The sequence below is a fragment of the Xiphophorus couchianus genome, chromosome 7 (assembly GCF_001444195.1).
Source record: "Xiphophorus couchianus chromosome 7, X_couchianus-1.0, whole genome shotgun sequence".
Taxonomy (NCBI): Eukaryota; Metazoa; Chordata; class Actinopteri; order Cyprinodontiformes; family Poeciliidae; genus Xiphophorus; species Xiphophorus couchianus.
In genome coordinates this window covers 31,634,358-31,656,136 of record NC_040234.1, presented here as the reverse complement: position 1 = coordinate 31,656,136, position 21,779 = coordinate 31,634,358, and the positions used below count along the sequence as shown (strand labels likewise).

The 21,779-nt window shown below is 38.1% G+C and overlaps 2 protein-coding genes across 6 annotated transcripts in view; one reads left to right on the top strand and one right to left on the bottom strand.

Annotated features, from left to right (window-relative positions):
- The window catches only part of map3k19 (mitogen-activated protein kinase kinase kinase 19), a 19,567-nt gene extending 9,031 nt beyond the window's left edge, over positions 1-10,536 (top strand). The window contains exons 9-18 of the mRNA XM_028022400.1: positions 861-948; positions 2,108-2,227; positions 2,497-2,651; positions 2,732-2,766; positions 3,383-5,413; positions 6,108-6,212; positions 6,414-6,652; positions 6,740-6,992; positions 7,811-8,019; positions 8,125-10,536. Of these exons, the coding sequence (XP_027878201.1) occupies positions 861-948; positions 2,108-2,227; positions 2,497-2,651; positions 2,732-2,766; positions 3,383-5,413; positions 6,108-6,212; positions 6,414-6,652; positions 6,740-6,992; positions 7,811-8,019; positions 8,125-8,251 (3,362 nt within the window). The 3' untranslated portion in view covers positions 8,252-10,536. The remainder of the gene's footprint in view (positions 1-860; positions 949-2,107; positions 2,228-2,496; positions 2,652-2,731; positions 2,767-3,382; positions 5,414-6,107; positions 6,213-6,413; positions 6,653-6,739; positions 6,993-7,810; positions 8,020-8,124) is intronic.
- Positions 9,696-21,779, bottom strand: ccnt2a (cyclin T2a). Of its 5 annotated transcripts, XM_028022402.1 has the most exons (10): positions 21,573-21,775; positions 19,440-19,521; positions 19,226-19,354; positions 18,854-18,914; positions 18,263-18,325; positions 15,875-15,920; positions 13,150-13,313; positions 12,967-13,037; positions 11,348-12,575; positions 9,696-11,182 (listed from the first exon to the last, which is right to left on the bottom strand). In XM_028022402.1, the coding sequence occupies exons 1-10, from the start codon at positions 21,728-21,730 to the stop codon at positions 11,109-11,111; spliced, it is 2,076 nt and encodes a 691-aa protein (XP_027878203.1). In that variant the 5' UTR covers positions 21,731-21,775; the 3' UTR covers positions 9,696-11,108. The 5 variants fall into 5 exon arrangements, 4 of the variants coding, with proteins under 4 accessions (XP_027878203.1, XP_027878202.1, XP_027878205.1 ...); XM_028022401.1 differs by having other exon boundaries at positions 9,696-12,575; XR_003596136.1 differs by lacking the exons at positions 9,696-11,182; positions 11,348-12,575; positions 12,967-13,037 and having other exon boundaries at positions 15,478-15,920; positions 21,573-21,779.

Sequence of the window (21,779 nt, the reverse complement as noted above, 5' to 3'; positions counted from 1 at the left end):
AAACTGAAAATAGGTAGTCACCACAGAAAAATTCTCCAAAAACATTTGGCTAAATCAACACAGCACTTAACCAGACACAAAATAACCTTCCTCACTGGCAAAAATTAAAGAAAGGCTGAAATATTTTTGTAAAGCTCTGCAGAGTACGTCTGTTTTAGAAATAGCCTTAGTACAGTACACTGAAAGAGAAGCATAATGGTCAGCATCCCAAATGGGCCACGAGATCAGATCACCTTCACAAAGGGGAGGGGATCTTAGGGAGACGAAGGAGAGAGAGGCTGTCCAGGATGGGAGGGGTCTTCCACACAATACAAAGCTCTCCTCTGAGAAACCTGCCTGAACATCTTTCACCTATGCATCCTCGACAGGCGGGCTTCAGCTCCAGAACAAAACCGAAGACTTTCAGAAAACAATTTCAGTGATTTAGACAAAAGATTATGTGAAATGAGCGAAAGTGTAAGTGTAATATCTGGACATTTGAGCAGAGGGGATCAACGAGCTTAAACACAGGTACAGCAAGCTATCGTTTTATAGTAAGCAGTAGTGTGTAATGTGTATGAGTTTCTTTTAAGGAATATTTAATTGAAAACAAACAGGGCAAGTTGAATTTGTTGCTTTGAATTAGCATAAATGTGGTTTAATTTTAAAGAACCTACAATCTTCAAATCTTTTTAACATCACTGTCGTTAATCACAACATTTCTTCTGTTTTTATTGTTTCTTTCCTCCTGGGATATAACATTTTAATGTTGTAAATTATATCTACATTACATAAGTTTATTCATTTTTGCTTTACTGTTGGAAATGAGAGCATAGACATTAAGTAAGATTGATGAGTGAATGTTTGTATTTCTGCCGCAGAAAAGGGGATTCCCACCTGTTCCCAAATCGCCATGGAAACTCTGAAATATCCCGGACGAGCCAATCAGGACGCAAGGAGGGGCAGCAGGTGGGCATGAAAAATTCACTATCTTTCTCTCACAAGCATATTTTTATACTAATAAATCTACAATGTGTATTAGTGATGAAGAAAAGTGGTGTCTGTTCATATGTAACACCCAAATAGTTTCTGTGTGTACAGTTAAAACTCCTTACTTAACAAACAATCTCTTATACTGTACACTGCCTCCTGGGTTGGTTAGCATGTGCCTCTTACTTTGACACCAGCGCTAGAAAAGAGGCCTATCTGGTTACGTTTGCAGGCCTGTGTGCGGGCACCTGTCACTGTGTCCAGAGGACAATCTGTTCTGCCCAAACAAGTCGGGTACACACAGACCGGGGCAGAGAACTTCGGTGAATCAGCTCATTGTCTGTTATGAGCAGCACTCACATTTGAATCAAGTTCAAGTTCTGAGAAGAGAATTAAACTCTTTGAGCTGCTCTAATTTCATAGAATCAGCTGCCAGAAATAGCATTTGGTTTGGTACAAGGAAATGAAAGTCAATCATTTTCATGATTTAACACGTCAACTAATATGGTTTATGAATGCGGCTTTTTTTTTTATATTTAATTAGAGTGTGTTTCAGTAATCAAACAGATACTAAGAGAAGAGGACAATCTGATAATGAGATATGACAATCGAGGAATATAATGAAAAGAAATGCATATAAAATGTATTCCTGCAGTCCCTCACTATGCTTAAAATGTCTCAGAGCCATAATGAATACGAACCATATGGACTTCCAACTTTCTGGTTCCAAATTCTGAACATATCAACAACCAGATTTTGGACATTATGATTTGTCTGTTTGTCTAATTTAATGAGATACAAATCATCATATGAGCACATAAACAGGTTGGTAAAACAGCTGGCTTTAAAATGTGTAGCAGTCTTTTTGGATTTTCCATATGTGGATTGGTGATTTATCTGACTCTATGACATCATAAGACATCTGAAGTCATTTGACAGAATAGGGAAGAAAAATAAAACAACCAAAACTAGTGAAAGCATCAGGAAACCAGAGAAAACTAAATTACAAAAGCTACAAGAACCTCAGTATGATTGCAGATCATTTCTGTCTACAGACACATCATCAGTATTTAAACTCGGACCCCATATCTAAACCACGTAACTGTCTTCTAACTTCCTTTTCTTATTTTATTTGCAGAGGTTTGTGTCTACCTAGCTTGTCCAACATTCATAGACATAGTGACCATTCAGATGCTCTACTGTCATCTGGGTTTCTGAGTACCAGAACCGCTTGTCAGCCTGTACCCCCCAGACAAAGGTACAAACACACTCACACGTTAAGAACAGAAAGTAAGATGTATGTTTGTTGTTCTGCATGTGGCCATAACTAAAATAATACAAAAAGGTAATACCACAGCATTGACTCTGAGACAAAATTAACTAAATAAGCATGAATAATTGGATTGTTTGACTGCAGAATGTCCATATGCTGTTTTTATAAATGAAAACTAATTATACAGAATCTTATGACACACAAACGTAATAAACATTCAAAATCAAATATTTCTGTTTTTTTTTCTCTGACAGGCAGAGGACAAGAAGTGTGGTTGAAGTTTCTCCACCTTCCCATAGTCTGCTTTGTGTGCCAGAGTCCAGCCAACTCAGCCAATCGGCCCCAAGTATCATGGAGCCACTTCTGTGCCCCAACACCATGATGCAGGCCAGAGCGCATATTCAGACCAGTAAGTAAGAACAGAGCTGATGTGTGCAAAATGCAAATATTTGGATGTTGTTAACACTGTAATATTTTTCATGTTTACAGGACTGAGCTCTCAAAGTACTTTAAATGATCAAAGGGTGAGTTTTAATGACTTAAAACTATTTAACAAAAATAATTTTTTTAGCAGTAAATAAATTGAATTTTTGAGTGATTGTTGCCTTTCTATCATCTTGAACCAATCTCATTTGACCACTAATTCTAGTATTGCATTTCTGTTCATACAACAGCTTCTCTACAGATATTTTCTCTTTTTCAAATCATTCTTGGTACACCTGAAAGATGGTTGTGCATGCAAATTCCAGTGATCAGCGGTTTTTAAAAACACGTTCATTTGATGTTAACAAATTATGCGACATTTAAAGTAGCCTAAATCCTCTTTTGACCCCAACCCAAGGCAAGTTGTCTAGTTGGCTAAATGCATTGAGCAGCTGGCATCTGATTATGCTTTTTACAAATTTTATTAACATGAAATTAATCAGGTGGATTTAATAAAGTGGCCATTGAGTGTATATGTATGTGTTCCCATTTTCACTAGATTTTGCTTTGGTGGAATTTCCCTCCATTTAGACATTCTCAGAATTTTCAATTTGTTTGGATTATTCAACACTCTCTAGCCATATAAGTCATGCATGAAAATGTGTTTTATGTTTATACAGCTTGCCTACACTACTGAACTGCTATTTGTATTTCCAGGGTCCTTTGCCAGCCTTCCACTTCCACACACCCAAGCTTCTGGTCCCCATTGAGGGTCGCCCAAGACATAGCAAGGCTCTGCCACCACTGAAACCCCATGTTCCTCTAAAGCCCATTAGCCGGAGCCCTCTTTCCAGCAGAGCTGAGCTGAGAAAAGAGAGGCAGTCCTGGGGCAGCTCATGCAGTGGTCCTTCAAATGATGGTAGTGAGGAAAGTGGATCCAGTAGCAGCAGCCAGAGTTCCATCAACTTGGAAAATGAGGATGATTCTGGACAAATCCAAGAAACATCTACTAAGGACAGAAATCTGAAGTTTGTAAAAGATAGAACGTTGCAGGATTCAAATGACAGAATTACATCAGAGGCAGATTTCTTTGGAGAAACAACGCAACATGTTAAAGCAAAACTGTGCTCACTGGTCAACAGATCAATACATGACAGAGAAAGAGACTATGTCAATTGTACTAATCATCCAACAGTAGAAAATACTGATTCACACCATCCAAAAGAGGCCGATAAGAGTGAGTGTGTAAAAGAATGTAACCACTTTGAGTGTAATAAAAAGTCAGACGCATATGTGTTTAGTGAAGTCAAGCAAAATACGAGCCACACAACTGAGTCAAAGACTGAAATAAGCAACAAAACTAAAAATGACGCAAAGGGTCTTGAAGATGATGCTACTGATTGTTTTGAAGAAGATTCTGAAAATGAACAGATGGATCCAGAAAGCACAGCATCAGCTAGAAATCAAGAAAACACGGCAGAAGACGTAAGAGATTGCAGTGCAGTTACTGCTGTGGAGAAAACCGGCTTCTTTCCTGTGGATCCCAAGAAATACGAGAAGATGTTTAAAGCCCGGAATAAAGACAGTAAAACTAGGATGAACTTTCATTTGAAGGCAAAAAATTCAACTATTCATTCTCTCAACAAAGATACAAGAGTCATCAGTGGTAACCACTCCAAAATTAACATAAAGTATTCTGCCATTCCCACAATGGACAAAGACAAAAGCAAGAAAATTAAATCTGGAAATACGGCTCTCCTCAGTGTGGGTACTCTAACCCCACGTAACATTTATGAACCACACAGCAACAAAATACATCAGCCGATATCAATGAGGGAGCTAAAAAGTGCCCAGCAGTTGAAGAAACCAGGCTCAGGTGGAAAACCCCCAAGATCTAAATCTGCTGTGGACCTCATCACTTACAGAGACATGTTTCAGCAGATACAGAGTGGCAGCGAAGGACCAGTCATGTATGAGATGTTTGCTGGGCCATTATTTGAAAATCATCGGGTCTCCAAATCATGTGAGAAACCTAAAGAGAGACAACTACAGGTCATGCCAACAAGAAAGACAAAACAAAGCCACAAAGTCAAACACAAACCAGTACAGAATAAGCCAAAGAGAAACTCAGTGGAGAGCACAGCTACTTTGACTAAAAGCAAACCAAAACCAATGTCATCGCAAATCAAAACACAGTGTACCACTAAAAGCTGCAGAACAGACAAAAGCCCTAAACTCAAAGAAGAAACTGATGATGAGAAGGATGTTGAGTTTAGTCATAAGTCTTCTAAGGATGAATTTGAAGATCACATTTTATCAACCATAGTGGAAGCTCTTTCTAAAAATGGATCTGAAACATTACAACCACAAGAGAAAACTCTGACAGAACCCATAACTTCCCTTTATGGTGTTGACTCTAGAAATCACAAAACTTCAAGTAAATCAACAAGAAACTCAGCTAAAAAAGATCCACAGTTGGCTCAGTCACTAGACCCTCTGCAGGCACACATCAACACTTGGACATCTTCAGACGGTACCTGCCACACCCTGATGTCACCAGTTTACAGGAAGTTTCTGGATGAGGTGGGGGAGGGTCCGCTGACAGATGATCTACTGCAATGTCTGGCAGAGGAGCTGATCTCTTTGGATGAGAGGGATGTTTCTGCAGCTCTTGAAAACTCAGAACATGGAAAAAAGGAGTTCCATGGTGAAGAAGAGCATGTATCAGGAAAAAAAGCACCTCCAGAGGTAATATTTTGAGCCTAAAAGTGACTAAATCAAGTTTCTATGTCTTTAGTCATTGCGGAGATTGGGATGACAGTTCCCAACTCAAGTGGTCAATAGGAAAGATGCAACCTGGACTAGTCACCAGTCCATTACAGAAGCAAACAACCATAAGAACCCTACACACACCTAAGGTCAATTGAGAAACCAGTTAACCTAACATACAGTCATATTCATGAAATTAAAGTATGCATTCCGATGAGTCATATTGATCAGACTTAGAGTACCTTTAGAAAATAACAACCTTGAAAGCAGGTAGTAAACATACATTTCATTAAGCTTACCTTGATATGTAAAAAAAATATTATTTTTAGGTCTGATGTAATATTCTAATCTTAAATGTCTTGTTTTCATTAGCTGCAAGTGTTAAAATCATTATAGTTAACATAAAGGACTAAAAACATAAATGGTGTGTAATAAACTTTGAATTGAAGAAGACATGTCTTCGACAAACATATCTATAAGAGGGTGTCGTATTTTTCCATGACTGTTCCTTCCTTTACTTTCTAGCATTTATGACAGACATCTGTCAATCCAAAGCTGAAGATCGAAGGACAAAAATTGATGTAAAGCTAAAATCCAGCAAATTCTGATGTCTGCACCTGTGTGTTTGAAATACTTTAATTAGATAATTATGTCTCTATGCGTTTCATTGCAGGTTGCTCGAAATGACAGTAACACTTACCATGGATCAGGGCTGGTTCCAAATGACACCATAACATGGGCTAAGGGTGAAGTACTGGGGAAGGGTGCCTATGGGACAGTAAGTATTCAAATAACATTGAAGCTAAATACATTAGTAAAATGCTGATAAAATAGTGTTGGTATTTTGTATTAGAAACATATCCCAGTGCTGTAACTTGCTAAAAATATGAACTTATATCAAGTTAGTCTTACTTTTCAGTGCAGATTATTTCAGCAGTATGTCTTCAAACAACTTTGACTCAAATCATCATCTCACCAGGTGTACTGTGGTCTGACCAGTCAGGGCCAGTTGATAGCTGTAAAGCAGGTTTGCCTGGATTCGTCTGACCCTGATGCTGCAAAGAAGGAGTACAATCGTCTTCAGGGGGAAGTGGAGTTACTTAAAACTCTTTGCCACAGCAATATTGTTGGCTTTCTGGGAACATCTCTTTATCAACATGTTGTTTCCATCTTCATGGAGTATATCCCTGGTGGATCTATTGCTAGCATACTTCACAGGTTGAAATTATTTGTTGCTTACTTTAAAATATCTTGCAAAAAGTTTGAATGCCAAATTAATAAGGACTGTTTCCATTTTCCCCTTAGATTTGGTCCTCTGCCAGAACGAGTGTTGGCTCTGTACACCCATCAGATCCTGGAAGGGGTGGCATTCCTTCATCAGAACAGAGTGATTCATCGGGACTTAAAAGGAAACAATGTCATGTTGATGCCAACTGGTGTCATCAAGCTCATAGACTTTGGTTGTGCACGACGCCTCAGCTGCCTTAACCACACAGCTCCAAACAGTGGAGAGCTGCTGAAATCCATCCACGGTACACCTTATTGGATGGCGCCAGAGGTAAGTTAGATTTGTTTACTTTTTAGGGTTTTGTAAAAATTTGAATTTGTGAGATGTGATGGAAATTTGATCTAAGTTCCTTTTGATGTTGGACGATCAATTTAGGATGAATTCACACCAGCTGTGTTTAGTCCATTTTAATAAAACTCTAGTTTGTCTAGAAAGTCCGGTACGTTTGGAGAGGCATGAATTCTTAATCAAACTCTGATGTGGACCAAACAAGCAAACTCTGGTTCGTCTCCAAACCTAGGTGTTGGCTGAATTAAAGTGAACTCTGATGCGGTTTGAATGCTTATGTGAATGCCAAGCAGACAAGAGACTGCTCCGAAAATGAACTAGAGCGCATGGCATATAGGCCAATAGAACCAAAATAAATGCAAAAGTCTAGCATTAGAGGGAGAGATGGCTTGTGGTGTTTTACCAAAGACAAATCCTAAAACCGCTCAAATCCGATGCTACTGCCATTTTTGTTGACATTTTGTGAAGAAGGAAGTTGTGTTCATATCTTTTTTTGAGGTTTTGTATCATCTACTTTATAAGTTCTTGGTGCAACGGCACCATGAGCAAGGAGGAAAACAGGTTTTCAATTAGTTTGGATCGTTTGACAGTGCAGTGTAAAAGCAAACCGCACCAGCTGATAATGTAATAAGTCGCAATTTTGGTCCCCAACCAAATCTACTGGACTATCAGGTGGACAACACACTTAGAAAGTCTGATGTTTTTCACCAACTATTATCTCAAAGTCCTTCAATGCGGTTTTTATGAACTATATAAAGACATGCAGATGTCCTGTCCTCTCCTGTTATTTTTCTAACCAGATCATCAATGAATCAGGGTATGGCCGGAAGTCAGATATTTGGAGTGTTGGTTGCACAGTGTTTGAAATGGCCACAGGGAAACCACCTCTTGCACATATGGATAAAATGGCTGCCTTGTTCTACATTGGGGCTAGAAGAGGACTAATGCCATCCCTGCCAGATGGCTTCTCAGAAAATGCCAAGGACTTTGTAAAAATCTGTCTGACAAGGTAAGTGCTAAATTTATGATTTAATTATGACAGTATCAAACTGTCATGGTGTTAGTAACGTCTTACTGTGATATCTGCAACTTATTGTCTCTTTTTAATTTGTAGTGACCAGAGCGTACGGCCATCAGCTGACCAGTTACTGAAGCATTCCTTCATTCCTAAAGGGCACACAAGTATCAAATACTGTGAAGCACAGAAAAAGAAATGTTGTGGTACAAAGGTGAGTGTTTAAATTGGGATAACTGTTGTTCTTAAATTCAGAGGCATTAAATAATATCTAATCATTTAAGTTCACAGCTCAAAAATTAATATATTGTGGTATCAAAACCACTGTGAATGCACTCCAAATAATATAATTGTATATAAATTGCAGATATTATTGTACCCTTTAGATTAACAAATGTGCCAATTTTATAAAATTGTGTGTGAAGTGTATTCAGTACTGAATGTTTAATGGTTTGTGTAGAATAAATGTCAAAGCAGATGACAAATCTACAAAACAGTCAAATGCCACATTTTAAACTATTGCCATTGAAACATCAGTTCTATGGTTATGAGATGAAGGTACATTTCAAATTGGAATATCATAAACATCTGAAATTGTTTCAGTGTTTCAATTCAAAAAGTAAAATAAATTATACAAAAATATACATTTAAAATTATAATAGTCTAAAGTTAATCTAAATAATTCAAATTAAGGATTTTGAGCCTACAAATGTTACCTATAGATCCTATATGGTGTTTAGGACAGCTGGAGCCATCAGTTATATGCTAATTTTTTAACAGTTTTTTCTTTCACTCAACTTCCCAACACAACCCATTGACTTTTAGTGAATTATCCTCCATTCTGAAAATAAGCAGTATTCACAATGCTTGAGTAGGTCATAAAGGCTGGTAAAAAACATAAAAATATTTTGTCTTATGTAGTTTTCTGTTACAGAAAACATGTTCGGTTGTCATTAGCTGAAGCCGCAGTTAAATCTAACCACAAACAATTGAAATATATCACTGTGTGTATTGAAACTTTTGGAATATGTTCTACTTCATTAAAATGCATTTAGATTTCAAACCTACATCTGAGTACAGTGGTAGCAGTTTTAAATGTTTAAAGCAAAATAAAAGATGCTTTCAGCTGATTTAAATTAATAAAATTACATTTGTAGCATGTAAATTACGGTAACCCTGAATACTGTACTCTGATCTGTAATTAACTTGTCTTTGTTTAATAAATGTATTGATACATATCAAATTAACTAGAACTGAAAAGTTCACGATCATATAAACTCCAAGTAATTCCTCTTAATGGTTCAGTGCTGAAAGTATTTGCCCCAAAAGATTTTTTTATTTACTCACAAAACGAATGATCTGTCTTTTTTCAGATCATAAAAAAAAGACAGACATGAGTAAATAAAAAAGCTGTTCTCAAATTATTTCCTGTAAAAAGTTCATTTTCCCTTAGTACATGAAGCATTTAAAACTTTTTTACTGGGGACATGAAATGAAATTTTAATACTGATCTGAAATACTACATGCAACAGAAAACAACGCAAAAGAAAACTATAAGGCAGGAAATACTTGTCAACAGCCCTCAACCATAGAGGAATAAACCATGTTTACCATTTAAAGATGAATTGTATGCCATATTAAAAAAGAAAAAAAGATTTTGTACAGTGTAATGGTGATGGTAATGAAGTTTATTCATTATATTAAAATGAGAAGTGGAAAGACGTGATGAGCGGTTCATGTTTTTTCTAAAACAATTGCAGTTTTTCATTTAATGTTCAACTGTAAATGCTTTATTACATACAAACACCACCAGCCTTGGACCAATATGGTATGTTGGATGCTTTACAATGCAGGGGATTATAGGGCACAGGCTCTTGAGAGATGTAAGGTGAAAGTGATGGTTTAAATGTTAAAGGTATTTCCAAACAGATACATGAGAGGAGAGAATCTAAATTGGTCTGGCATTGCCTACAAGAAATATTTTTCTCCAGATCTAATATGACCTAAATGTGGTTAAATGGGCTGATAACTTTATGCAATGTTTGATCCACTTGATGTAAACTTCAGTATCATATTAGTAGCATCCCTTTTATGTGAGGCACAACCTTTGGCGTCCAGCTTAAGGTCTACTTAGAAGAGAAGGTTTTTGGTACAAATTGATTGCTGTGACATTGTTGTAGTGGGAATCCAACATTACACCATCTACAGAAAGTCGAACTCCTGGAATGCTGCAATCATTCAGTCGGTGACCTCCAATCAACTGAGCCATGAAATAAAACTTTTATATGTATTATAGTCATCTTGTTATAATTACAAGCAGCTCCAAACCTGAGTAGTCATGGTATAGCTTCTTCTTTAAACATACAAAAGAAACATATGTACATTTATCTCCATTTTTTTTGTAAACAGCAAGTTATGTGCTCCTCTCTCACATCCCTTTGATGATTGAAACATGCAAATCAAATGCAGTTTAAGTATAAAAAAGGAAACCAAGACCAGAAAATAATTTTGGAGATGGAACTTTACACCTAAAAAAAATATTGCATCCATTAACAATATCAAGTGGAATTCCAGAAAACAAACTAACTCATCTCCAGCTGGTCAGATAACTTCTTCCATATAATCACTCAATAGATTTAAATTACTAAAAAACAAAAAAAACATGAAAATGAAGAAAGTGCACCTTCCATGCTTTTATAGAACTTGTAATACTTGTCCTCTCATATGGAGGTCTTACAACGTGAAGATGGAACCTTTCCCCACCCTATGCATCCACGTTTACAAATTCTTCCACCCATTCGAGGAGAAAGTGAAAACTGAGCAGCAATTCGACATTAAAGAAAGGACTGAACGTCGCAGCCCCAAGGTGCGACAGGAAGCATAATTATTCATCTTTCTTATCTCTCAGAAACAGAGAAGTCCAACAATAATTATTTGCAGCAACGCTTTCTGCCTCTCAGTAAAGGGTTTATATTCACAAAGTGTTATTTTCTTAGGGCACTTGACAAAGAGGTCAGCATAGTCTTCAAAGTCTCAGTGGTCGGTAGTTTGGTGCCAGTTCCATGTGCTGCAGAGCGTCGGACTCAGTGTCTCTGCTCTCCCACTTCATGTGGCGATTCGCCAGGAGGGAGGAACTGCTGAGAGGTCCGCAGCCCACCTGGGTATGACAGGAGGGGAGGAGGAGAGACAAGAATAAAGAGGAAGAGGAGGAGGGGAGGGAAGGGAAGTTAGCCACAGAGCTGCGAGCCGGACAAGACACACTGCAGTACAGGACAAGAGCGAGGAGGAGGAGGAGGAAAGGGGGAAGAAAAAGATGGAGTACCTGCAGCACTAGTGCCACTCTTGGAGATTTTGCTCACTTTGGAGCAGGAAGTCGAGGATGAGGGGTGGTGGTTGTGGCCGCCCTCGGCGTAGGCCCTCTTTCGTGATGACGACGTCAAAGTGGCGGACGAGGGATGACCGAGTGCCGTTCCTTCCATTGCCACCAGACCAGGAGGAACTCGCAGCACACCCGCAGCCTCAGCGGCCCCTCGCCCGTTGCCGCTGTGCTTGTGGGGGCGATGGAGGTTGTGCTCGGTACTGCGATGCTTCTCCTTGCTCACCAACGGGCTGGAATGTTTGCTCTTGCTGTTGTTGGCAGAAATGCCTTCATCTGATGAGCTGTGCCGCTCCGATGAGGAAACTTTGATCTTCATCTTGAACTCATCTTTGATTGGTTGTCCGCTCTTTTCTGGCGGAGCGTTGCTGCTGGACCCGGGGACAGGCAGACGAAGTTTGAGCAAAGATTTGTCTCCATGATGGCGTCTGTCTTGCCCTGACGAAGTTGAGGAGGAAGGGATTTTCATTTTCAGAGGGGAAGGTGTAGTGCTGCCGCTGTGGGAGGCTTGATGAGGCTGTGCATGTTTTCTATGTTCTATGTGGGTAATGTTTGTTGGTGCATAGGTAGAAGAGGAAGTCAAGTTGCCTTTTACGTCACAGTCCATTAGGCCTCCATGGGGCTCTTGCCTACGCTTCTGGACAGTATACTCTGCAGAATGTTTCTCTCTGTACTTATCCAGAGACAGTTTCTGAACTAGAGGTTGACCGGAAGGAGGGTAAGCAGGCTGAGGTGTTGAGTGATGCTTGCCTGCTGTTCCTTTCTCCTGTTTAACAAGGTTTAAATCAACCGTTTTTTCAGTCTTGTAAGGCAGAGGGTGCTGGAGCAAAGAGGAAGTAGAAGTCTGCAAAGACAGCATGGATTCGTGGATGGGGATGCTGAGCGGTTCCTGTTTTATGCAGGAGGGGTAATGGCTCTGGTTAACCTGAGGCCATTCACTGTGGCTGGCTGGGCTGTACGTGGCAGCCATGGCGTCCAGAGACAACGGGACCCCTCTGGAATGCCCGGGCATGGGTACAGAAAAGGCAGCACCTGCTTTGGAAAAACTTGGGTTGGACGAGGAAACTCCAGGAAGTGCTGTATCGCCGTGGTCCTGAAGCAATGAAGGCCCAGTAAATGTGTTATCCATTGACTGCATATTTTCACTTTTGGGCTTTTTAGCAGCTTGTGTCGCCTAGAGGGCAAAGATTTGCAAGGATTTTAGTTTTAGGTTATTTTTTTAAAGAAAGTTGAGATGACACAATTATTTGTACATCTGTACAAGAAGTTGGATTTTTGCACATCTTTACATTACAAGCACAACTTCTGCTTTATTTTATTGACATTATATGTGACATACCAACACAAAACATAGCATAATGATGAAGTAGAAAGTATGATATATGATTTAGATTTTTGTTTGTAAACACATCTATGCAATTTTTTCCATCTACTTCCCAATTGTGTTGGTCACATGAAACCTCAAAAATACAGAGTAGCTTATGTGTCAGTGAAATGGTTAAGAGATGTGAATTCTTCTCCAAGGCAGTCTCATCTAAAAAAATTATAGTACTGTAGTGTCTTACCCTCCAATTCCGTATTCTCTTCAGTCTGCTTGGAGTTTTCTCCAGAATCTGCAGAAACTCATGCGTCAGCTCTGAAAGTTTAAAAGATAAAGATTATAAAACATTTTAGAATTAGTTTTGATTCCTTAAGTTCCTTAAATAACTAATAGTAAATCTCAGATGTAGGCAATAGTATGACTTCACCATCAAGCAGCTCCAGAGTCACCGTGCTGTCCACGTACTTCCACCAATGTTTCCCATCAGTGGAAACCGGAATCTCCCAGTTGGACCACTTGCAGGCCAGATGTATGCATACACAGGCGATCACTGTGGGCTTGTACTGGAGGCAGAAGGTAGTGAGGTGCAAACTGCAGAACGGGTGAGGAAATATGAGGGAGGCCACGGGAGGTCAAAATCCATCCAACATGTTGAGAAGAGAGGAAAAACACAAGAGGGAGCAGACAGATTTAATATACTGTTGGTGTGGGGTCAAAATGGCAGTGAAAGCAACTTAAGTGTTTTGATACAATAAAAGGACTTAAAAAATCTAACTGTGTTTAATTTCCTACAAACCAAACCTCCTAACAGTTAAAACACATTAATAATAAAAATGATAAGGTAAGCGTGAAGTGCGCTGGTTTGGTATTGATAGGAGACTTTTACCCACCCAATCACTCACTTAATACAGACGAGACAAACTTATGACAAAAATTTTACTTGCAAATTATAATAATAAATAATGCTACTTGTATTACACGATATCATATTTAAATAACCACACTTTTTACTCTCATTTCAAATTTATAGTAAATAAGTCTACAAATATATTAAAGGTTTTCAAAGACAGAGCCACTTTCCTGGTATTTTTGCTAAGTCGTAGACTTTTTTGCTTCTTGTCAAGAACACAGAAGACAATAAAACAAAAAAATCAGTAAACATTCCTTTTCTGTTTCTGTAATAAGGAAAAGTATACATTTCTGTGTTTTGGATTTATGTCAATTTACAAACCCTCTTCAATAAAATCCGATACTTTAACTATTGTAGTTTTATGATTGAATACATAAAAACAAAGGAAAAAAATCTATATATTTTTGTGACCTATCAGGACTTTCCCTTGTAGTCTATTGTTGCAAATTTGCCTCAAACCACCAAGGAGGGGTATGTATACCTCCAATGGCTGAATATCAGAGGTAATATGGGAAAACACTTTTCTACAATATTACAGTTTGGGTTATGCTTTATTTGCAGCAACCGCCTATGCTGGTGGGGGCCAAATTAATACCAATGTTAAATTGTGGTTGGGGTGCAAATGGGCACACTGTAAAGACTGAACAAGTTTTAACCCATTTTTGGCCAAACTCATAGCAAGATAGCTACAAATGCATCTGTTTTCATACAGTAAAGTTACTAAAACGACCAATCTGCTATAGGCAGGATGTCCACTAGTCAGAACCACAACATACATCTTCAAGAAAATCTTAGTCCTCCTAAATCTAATTTAGTACATGTTGAAAAAAGTGGAGCTGAATGGAGTTAGTAAGTCAAGCACATACAGAAGCTCAGTAAGGATAGAAAATGATTCAGAAACTGCCACCAAAACATTGACATCAAAACAGTATCTAAATAATACCAACACTTTGTGTCTTTTTAGCAAACTGAAGGCTAGTTAACATATTGGTGATAAACACTATTTGTAGATATAAAATAGCCAGCGAGGATTTACTGTAAAGCCCAATGAATATAATGCGACCTTAACTGGTACATAAAAGAAGCAGCAAGCACAACAAAAGTAAATAACTTCAATCCAGAAAGTGGCTTTTATGATCCAGTAGAAACACTTAGCTCTGATTTTACTCCCTGAATTTTAAAGTAGGGGGTAAAGTAAGCACCTATTGTACAAACAGCTTAAATGTATAATGATTTCAGTAGAAATGTTTTTAATCAAACTCCCAGTATGGTTCTCTGAAAACATTCACATCCATGTAGATGGAGATAAACACAAAGTCTGAAATATTGTGATTCTGGTAATATTTTTAAAGGTAATCTAGTTTGTACTTTTACATGTTAGGACGAAATAAAAAATAATCTGAATCAGCATGAAAAAAATGTATATACTTCAAAGTCGTCTCCAAGTCATAGGCTATATCATAACCATTAGCAAGCAACAGGTATAGCTCAGTCTTCATCTAGATAATGTGAACACTGAACTGTTACTAAAGATAATTTATAAGTGCCTTTTCACCACCTACTTTAAACCAACCCTTTAAGGACCCAGTTTTTGTTAATCAAATATGTAACAATGGAAATGAATTGAAAAACTCCTGCTAGAGGTAAACCAATTACAACTGTAAGGTCCTTAATGAGTCAGTACTTCCTGCTTTCTTGAATTTTAGGTTTGTAATATATAAATATTGCATATCTAGGAAAAAAATGTGTTTAGTGGCACAGTTAAAGTTTAACAGAATTTTTTGGGCAATAATACAACAACATAACATGAAAAGAAAACTTTAAAAAGTTATCTGCAGTACTTACCGGAAGGACCTCTACGAGAAATGTTTACATCTGTGAAATCTTTAGCTGATATTCAGGCTACCAGAGTGTCTTTCGCTTAGAATTATGCACTTTTTCGCAACCGAACAAACATGTGGTTTTCAAGCGCACCACTATACTTCACATTTTGCATTCAACCCATCTGTGCCAACACTTGGTCCCTTGTACAATACACCGCACTGCGACTGGGGCCGGTAACGCTACAAGCCACCATGTCCCGCTACCTCTGGGGAAGGGAGGGGAGCCGAGGGGAAGGGAGGCAAGCGTCCCAACAACCACCAGTGCAAGTAGGGCCCGTTGGACACTGAAAGGGTACCCTGCATTACAGGAAGCTATGGTGTGCAGTCAAAGTGCAACAAAGGAGGGGCAGGATAACAACCTGTTGGTAGCCATGAAATAGGAAGTCTGTGCCAGATCCTTGCTTGCTGTAGAATGGAGACAAAAAGGAAACAAGACAAAAACATAAAAGAAATATTAGAATTGTTGCAGACAAATGTAATTTAACTTTATGTTTAGCATTCTTATCCTAATTTCCAGTGCACATATTGAGCCAAGATCCAGACTGGGGAAGCAAATTATTGTTCTTTATTCTGTTTTTACAAATTGAATTTACTTGCCCTATGTTGCACATAAATTCCATTATTGTAGGACAATAAAGGATATTTCTAAATAAGTTTAATGGCCAAAGTTATATTTTTTGTTCGTTCATTTTATCAAAACTGGTCTCTTGTAAACGAGATCTCAGACCTCAATAAGACAACCTGTATAAATAAAGGTCAAATAAAGAAGTCGTTGACCAGTAAACGGAAACATATATTGTTTAGTTGTAAAAAAAGTATTGCAAGATTCTGCAGTTTATGTTGTGAATCCTAAGCTAGAACATTTTAAACATTGTAAGAGTATTTCAGAATGTGATTGAAGAACATAAAGTTGTGTGAAAGATGTACAACAAAGATTAAATACCAGGTTCTAAAATGACATAAATCAAGACCAAAGGGTAAAAAGAATAAAACTATTTTCTTCACCACCATTTTTAAAATCAAAGATTAACAATTTTTGACATAATTGTTGAATTGAATAAATAATGACTAAGTGGATTCTACTTAAAGACAGACTTAAATAATATCCTGGTAAAGGCCACACGCTTTTCAGATATATATATATATATAGGCCTGTCGCGATAAACGATAAATCAATTAATCGTACGATAAATTAAAACTATCAACCTCATTTTAATTATCGGCTTTATCGTCTCTTCCGGCCTTTTTCTCTTTCTGTTGATGACACTGAATTAAAAAAGGCTCAACTCCGGTGCTCTCCACTGACCCTCCCTTCCTCATTTCCTTAGTGTAAAGCCCAGCGCAGACGACACGATCTTAGAGCTGTCGGCCGATTGTCGGCCCATTTTCAAAACCTGACAGACCACACATTAGCCGACAGAAATCCTAGGTATAACGGTTCGATCGGGTTCGGTCCTGCCGTGTGGTGTCCAACAATGGGCACAAAATAATGACTACAAGTTCAGTGAACTAATTTTAAAACCAGACATCAATCAATGCTTTACTACAATCTACCTGCAATGCATGTGGCTAGTGTCAGCATAAAGTCCTGACTGAATGAAAATCATTATAACCTATTTACGTCACGTTAACAAACAGCTGAAAAGTTACCGGGTTTATCAACTGCGGTAGCAATTTCGCTCCAACTCCTCCTCTTGTCATTTCTATATTCTTTGCACGAAATGTTGAATAAACATTAATGTTGTTTCCACATATCATCTCCAATGTCAGCTGGAATTCGGGTTGAACAGTGTCAGCTGTGTGGGATTCCCCTCTGTAATTTCCCTTCAGAAAGCTGGAGGAGAATCCAGGCTTTCTGATTGGCTACCTGTCACATTCAACAGGCTGCGTTAAGATCCCAGTCGGGGAAAACCCTGATTCAGATCGGAGCAGCAACGACGATCTACCGTAACACACCACACACTACAGAATGAGCGCTTACGAAATCGTAAGCAACAATCTTAGAACGCCTAACACTCTAAGATTGTCGTAAGGGGAAAATCGGGGCAAAAAATCATGTAGTGTGAACTATTGCATCACGTAGTCGATGTGCCCATCTTCTCTATTTAAATCTAATTATTACTGAAGAGCAACATAATATACAGACTTCATAATCTGCACTCTTTTGTTTGAAAGCAGCATTTATTTCCACTTTGGCTTTATGTTTTTAAGGTTTTATTCAAGTACATTTTTTGTTAATGGAGACTGAGAATCCATTTTATTTTTGTTTTTGGTTGTTTTGTTTATTTTGTTTATCAGCTCCAGTGTTAAATATTCTTTTGAAAATAAAGTGTATCTATCTTTGGCAGGAAATCGCATGCATTATTATGTCATTTCCATTAAATCAGTGTAAAAAGGTCTTCAGACAGTATTATCGTTTATCGCAATAATTCTTGAGACAATTAATCGCTCAGCAAAATTTGCTATCGTGACAGGCCTATATATATATATATATATATATATATATATATATATATATGCATACACACTAATTTGAAAGAACTCAAAGGTTAAACTGTTTCAAAGCAATTAAGTCTCAGTCTTGGCCCAACAGGCACTGGCGAACTTTCTGAGGAACAATATGTCACACAACACAGATGATTGAAAACCATTGTGGTCATTAAACCATTAAATCAGCAAGGTTTTCACCCTCACCCCCACCCACATCTGAGGTGGGGAGAAACAAAAACAAAGAAGGAAGCCTCTACCTCGCACTAGCTGGGTACATTTCACCACATCAGTGTGTGGGTGATCAATAGTAATTTCAAAGCCTGGAACAAAATACATAACAGGTGAGATCAACACATACACAGTTGGGAGGTGACATGTCATTTAATGGCAGAAAAAAATAGACAAATGTTTTTCTATAAGAGGCCAACTTGGGTTTTCTTATGCATAAAAAATGTTTAATTAGAAAATCAGTGGGAGAAAATCAATGAAAAGTGCCTCAAAAATCAGTGGGAGAAAATCAATGAAAAGTGCCTCAACCAAATCCACAACGGAGGACAAAATGTGTCAAAAGTGGCAGAAAAGAGTCCATACAGTTTTTGTCATATCATAAAATGTTTTAAGTCTTACAAAGAAATCTCTCGGCTCGACTTCCAGAAAATGACATATCACCTTTACACAATGCATTTACAATATGACAATAATATGGTAACCACAGAGTAGATGATATAACATTGCAATCAAAAAATTGATACACTGAGAAATAAATGATAATTAGACCCTTACTTGTTACCATTACCAAAGTTATAGAAAAAGCTCTCAAGTCATCCACTCCAGTCACCATTACTTACCCAGGGTCTGCAGCACAATGGATTCAAGTATCACCAGCTCTTGAGCTTGCTGGAGGTATGCCTGAAGTTTGATAGACAATCATTACAACACAATTGTAATGAGTCTATTAATTTATTCCCCTAACAAGTGATTTAAAATGGCCAAACAGCTCTACAGCTCGGTTTAGTCATAAAGTGAGCGGTGGTAATCAGTGGGTGCTTGGTACACACCAACTGCAAGCCAGGGCAGGAAAAATAAGACCCCTTAAATATGGCAGCAGAAAGTGGCACAGCCATTTATACAAAGGTGAAACCATGACCACAGAGGAAAAACGGGGAGGGAGAAAAAAAACAGCTTCCAACCTTACAGTATCCCAAAATACCAGCACTTACGTTACTTTTCGTGTCTAGAGGAGATTCCTGTGGATTTAAGCAAGCATGTGCTACTTTAATTACATGCTCAAGCTTCCGGGGTTGCTCTTCCACTTTTGCAGCCAAAAATAGGGTGGTTGGAGATATTATCTGCAAAAGACAGCAACACATAAGAATATAGAACATAATGTATACTCAACAAGCTGACTGAATCATCGTAACGTGGAATACTTACATTTCTATGGAATTTGGTGAAAGAATGTTGCATATAAAATCTATGCATGTAAACAATTGCTGTGTTTATTGTCAGTTGAGAGCTGGATGTTATGTCAAGGAAAGTTTTGTTTAATATTTGGCTAAGCAAGCAAAGTAAAGAACAATGAGTTAAATAATACATTACCAATATTAACCCTGGATTACAGAGGAGTCTGTTAATCAGCAAAGTCCATTAAAATGATCCATATTTTTTCAAACCAAAGCATTTTTCACACTTCAAAACAGCAAGAACATTTAGTTAATAATTGATTATATTCAAGTAACTGCTGATCCATCTCTACATAATGTAAAATATACCCCAGGTTAGCTGAAACAACAGTCTTTAAATGATTTGCAGTTTATAAGGAAAAAAAACTAAATTCAGAGCAGTGCAACCTCCCAATTAATCTATGATGAAGATGCAAAGAGTCATTAAGAACAAAGGAGGTTAGTGAACATGAGCATGTCCACTAGAAAATTTTGACACCCCCGTCCAAAAAGACAAATCTACCTGTAATGAACTTGATAACTTCTCCAGAAACCAAACCTAAAGATATGCTTGGTTTAAGTGAAGCATATACGATGGCATATTTCTTACATTGTGTGTGAATTGTGAGACAGTTATTTTTTGCTTTTAAGCATACGCACTGACTGATGGCACTTTTTAAATTTCGTTGTTCTTGTGACAATGACAATAAAGATTTATCTTATCTATCTTATTGTAGTGCACTGCAATGAGTCGTGACAAGAAACGCTGGCCATCTTCTGTACTAATGAAATCCTTGCAGCCTACCTGTAGATCAGTCGGGAACAAGAGACTGTGAGTGAGGCTTTTATTTTAAATGCGGAAGTGTTTGCAAGTGAAATATGACTTGTCAGACCAGTCTGTGTTTATTGACCATGGACAAAATATATGTGCACCACCAGTTACAATAGATGAAGCTGGTTCATACACAGCCTGTAATTTGTTTTTTTTGATACCAGTTTTTAGCATTGTGTTGAAAGCGAGCGTTGAATTTGAATAGGACACCCAGAACAACATGCTGTTTGAAATAATGCATAAGCCATTACATACCCAGAGCACCGATTTTGTTCCTGAGTGACAAATACTGTGTGCCCATTCTCTCCCTTTTGAGGCCACTATGTAAGGTAAGTAAACAAGACTTACTTGATAATGGTGGGTCACAGTTTCAAGAATTTCCATGGCTAATATTTGGTAACCATGGCCAAAATATTACTGGCTGTTTATTTCTATTTATGTTAACAGTGAAAGTGTTACATCTCCATGTCCATGTTGATGACACACAGCTTTATATTTTTGTTAGACCACATGCATGAATTACTTTTTTGACAATGTACAGAGAAACAGTGTAGCGAAATTAAGAAACATGATTTACCCATGGTTTTTTGAGTCCAATAAAGCCAGAAGCATGATTTCTGGCTGCTTCTCTAACTGAAACAAATATAACGGATTTTTTCAACTAAACAGTAAACAGACATGTTTAAAACGTCACGAGTTTCTGAGAATTACCCAAATGACATGGGATTCAAATCCAGAATTTTGATGGAAAAAAAAAACGTATTTCACAGGGCCCGTATTACGATATTACGTAATCTGAACACGTGCGACAGGGCTGGACAGCAGTCTGAGAGAGGAGTCGATAAGACGAGGAGGAAAGTTTACAGCTTAGCCAAAGGTACAAAAAGTCCAAATATCCTCGTTAGCTACAGCAGTACTTTGAAAACACTCGGTAAATAACATACATTTAAGTCTAAAAGCTGATAAACGCATATTATTGTTTTTTAAAAATAGCTTACAACAAACACCGCATTTTAATTTCACCGTCTCCATCGAAAAAAGCCAAACCCGCCTAATGGCCTTACAGCTAGCATGTTAAACAAAAGCAGATGAAATACCAAACAATAAGGCAGAGGTTCGACCTACAAGATTTAAAATATTATAAAATGCTACACTTCCAACGAGAACAAACATACTGAGCTAAAAAGTTCAGACTTTAACCGTTAAACCCAGTCCTGCGTTACGGCCACTGATGGGCCCTACATAAACGGTTAGCCTCCGGTTTGCTCCAGAAGAAACAAGTTTAAAGGATACACGTTGAGCCTTTGACCCATGTCCTGGATCAGATTCGCCGCTTGTTGTCGGTAGGAGAGCTCTCGGTCTGATTCTACTCCACATCGGCGGGACGGGGTGTTTTCCAGCTGCTCCCGGGTGAAATACCATTTCGACGAAGAACCCCGGCATGCCGCCATTACTCTGGAACGTTCGCTTCGGCATCGAGAAAACGGATGTGACGTCGTG

Bases quoted from the DNA above. Each gene is read 5' to 3' on its own strand.
- ccnt2a (XM_028022401.1), bottom strand. From the start codon at position 21,730: ATGGCGGCATGCCGGGGTTCTTCGTCGAAATGGTATTTCACCCGGGAG. The intron at 19,355-19,439 runs GTAAGTATTCCA...TGTCTTTTGCAG, and splicing joins TCACCAAATTCCATAGAAAT to ATAATATCTCCAACCACCCT. The intron at 15,921-18,262 runs GTAGAGGCTTCC...TCCATTCTACAG, and splicing joins ATGTACCCAGCTAGTGCGAG to CAAGCAAGGATCTGGCACAG.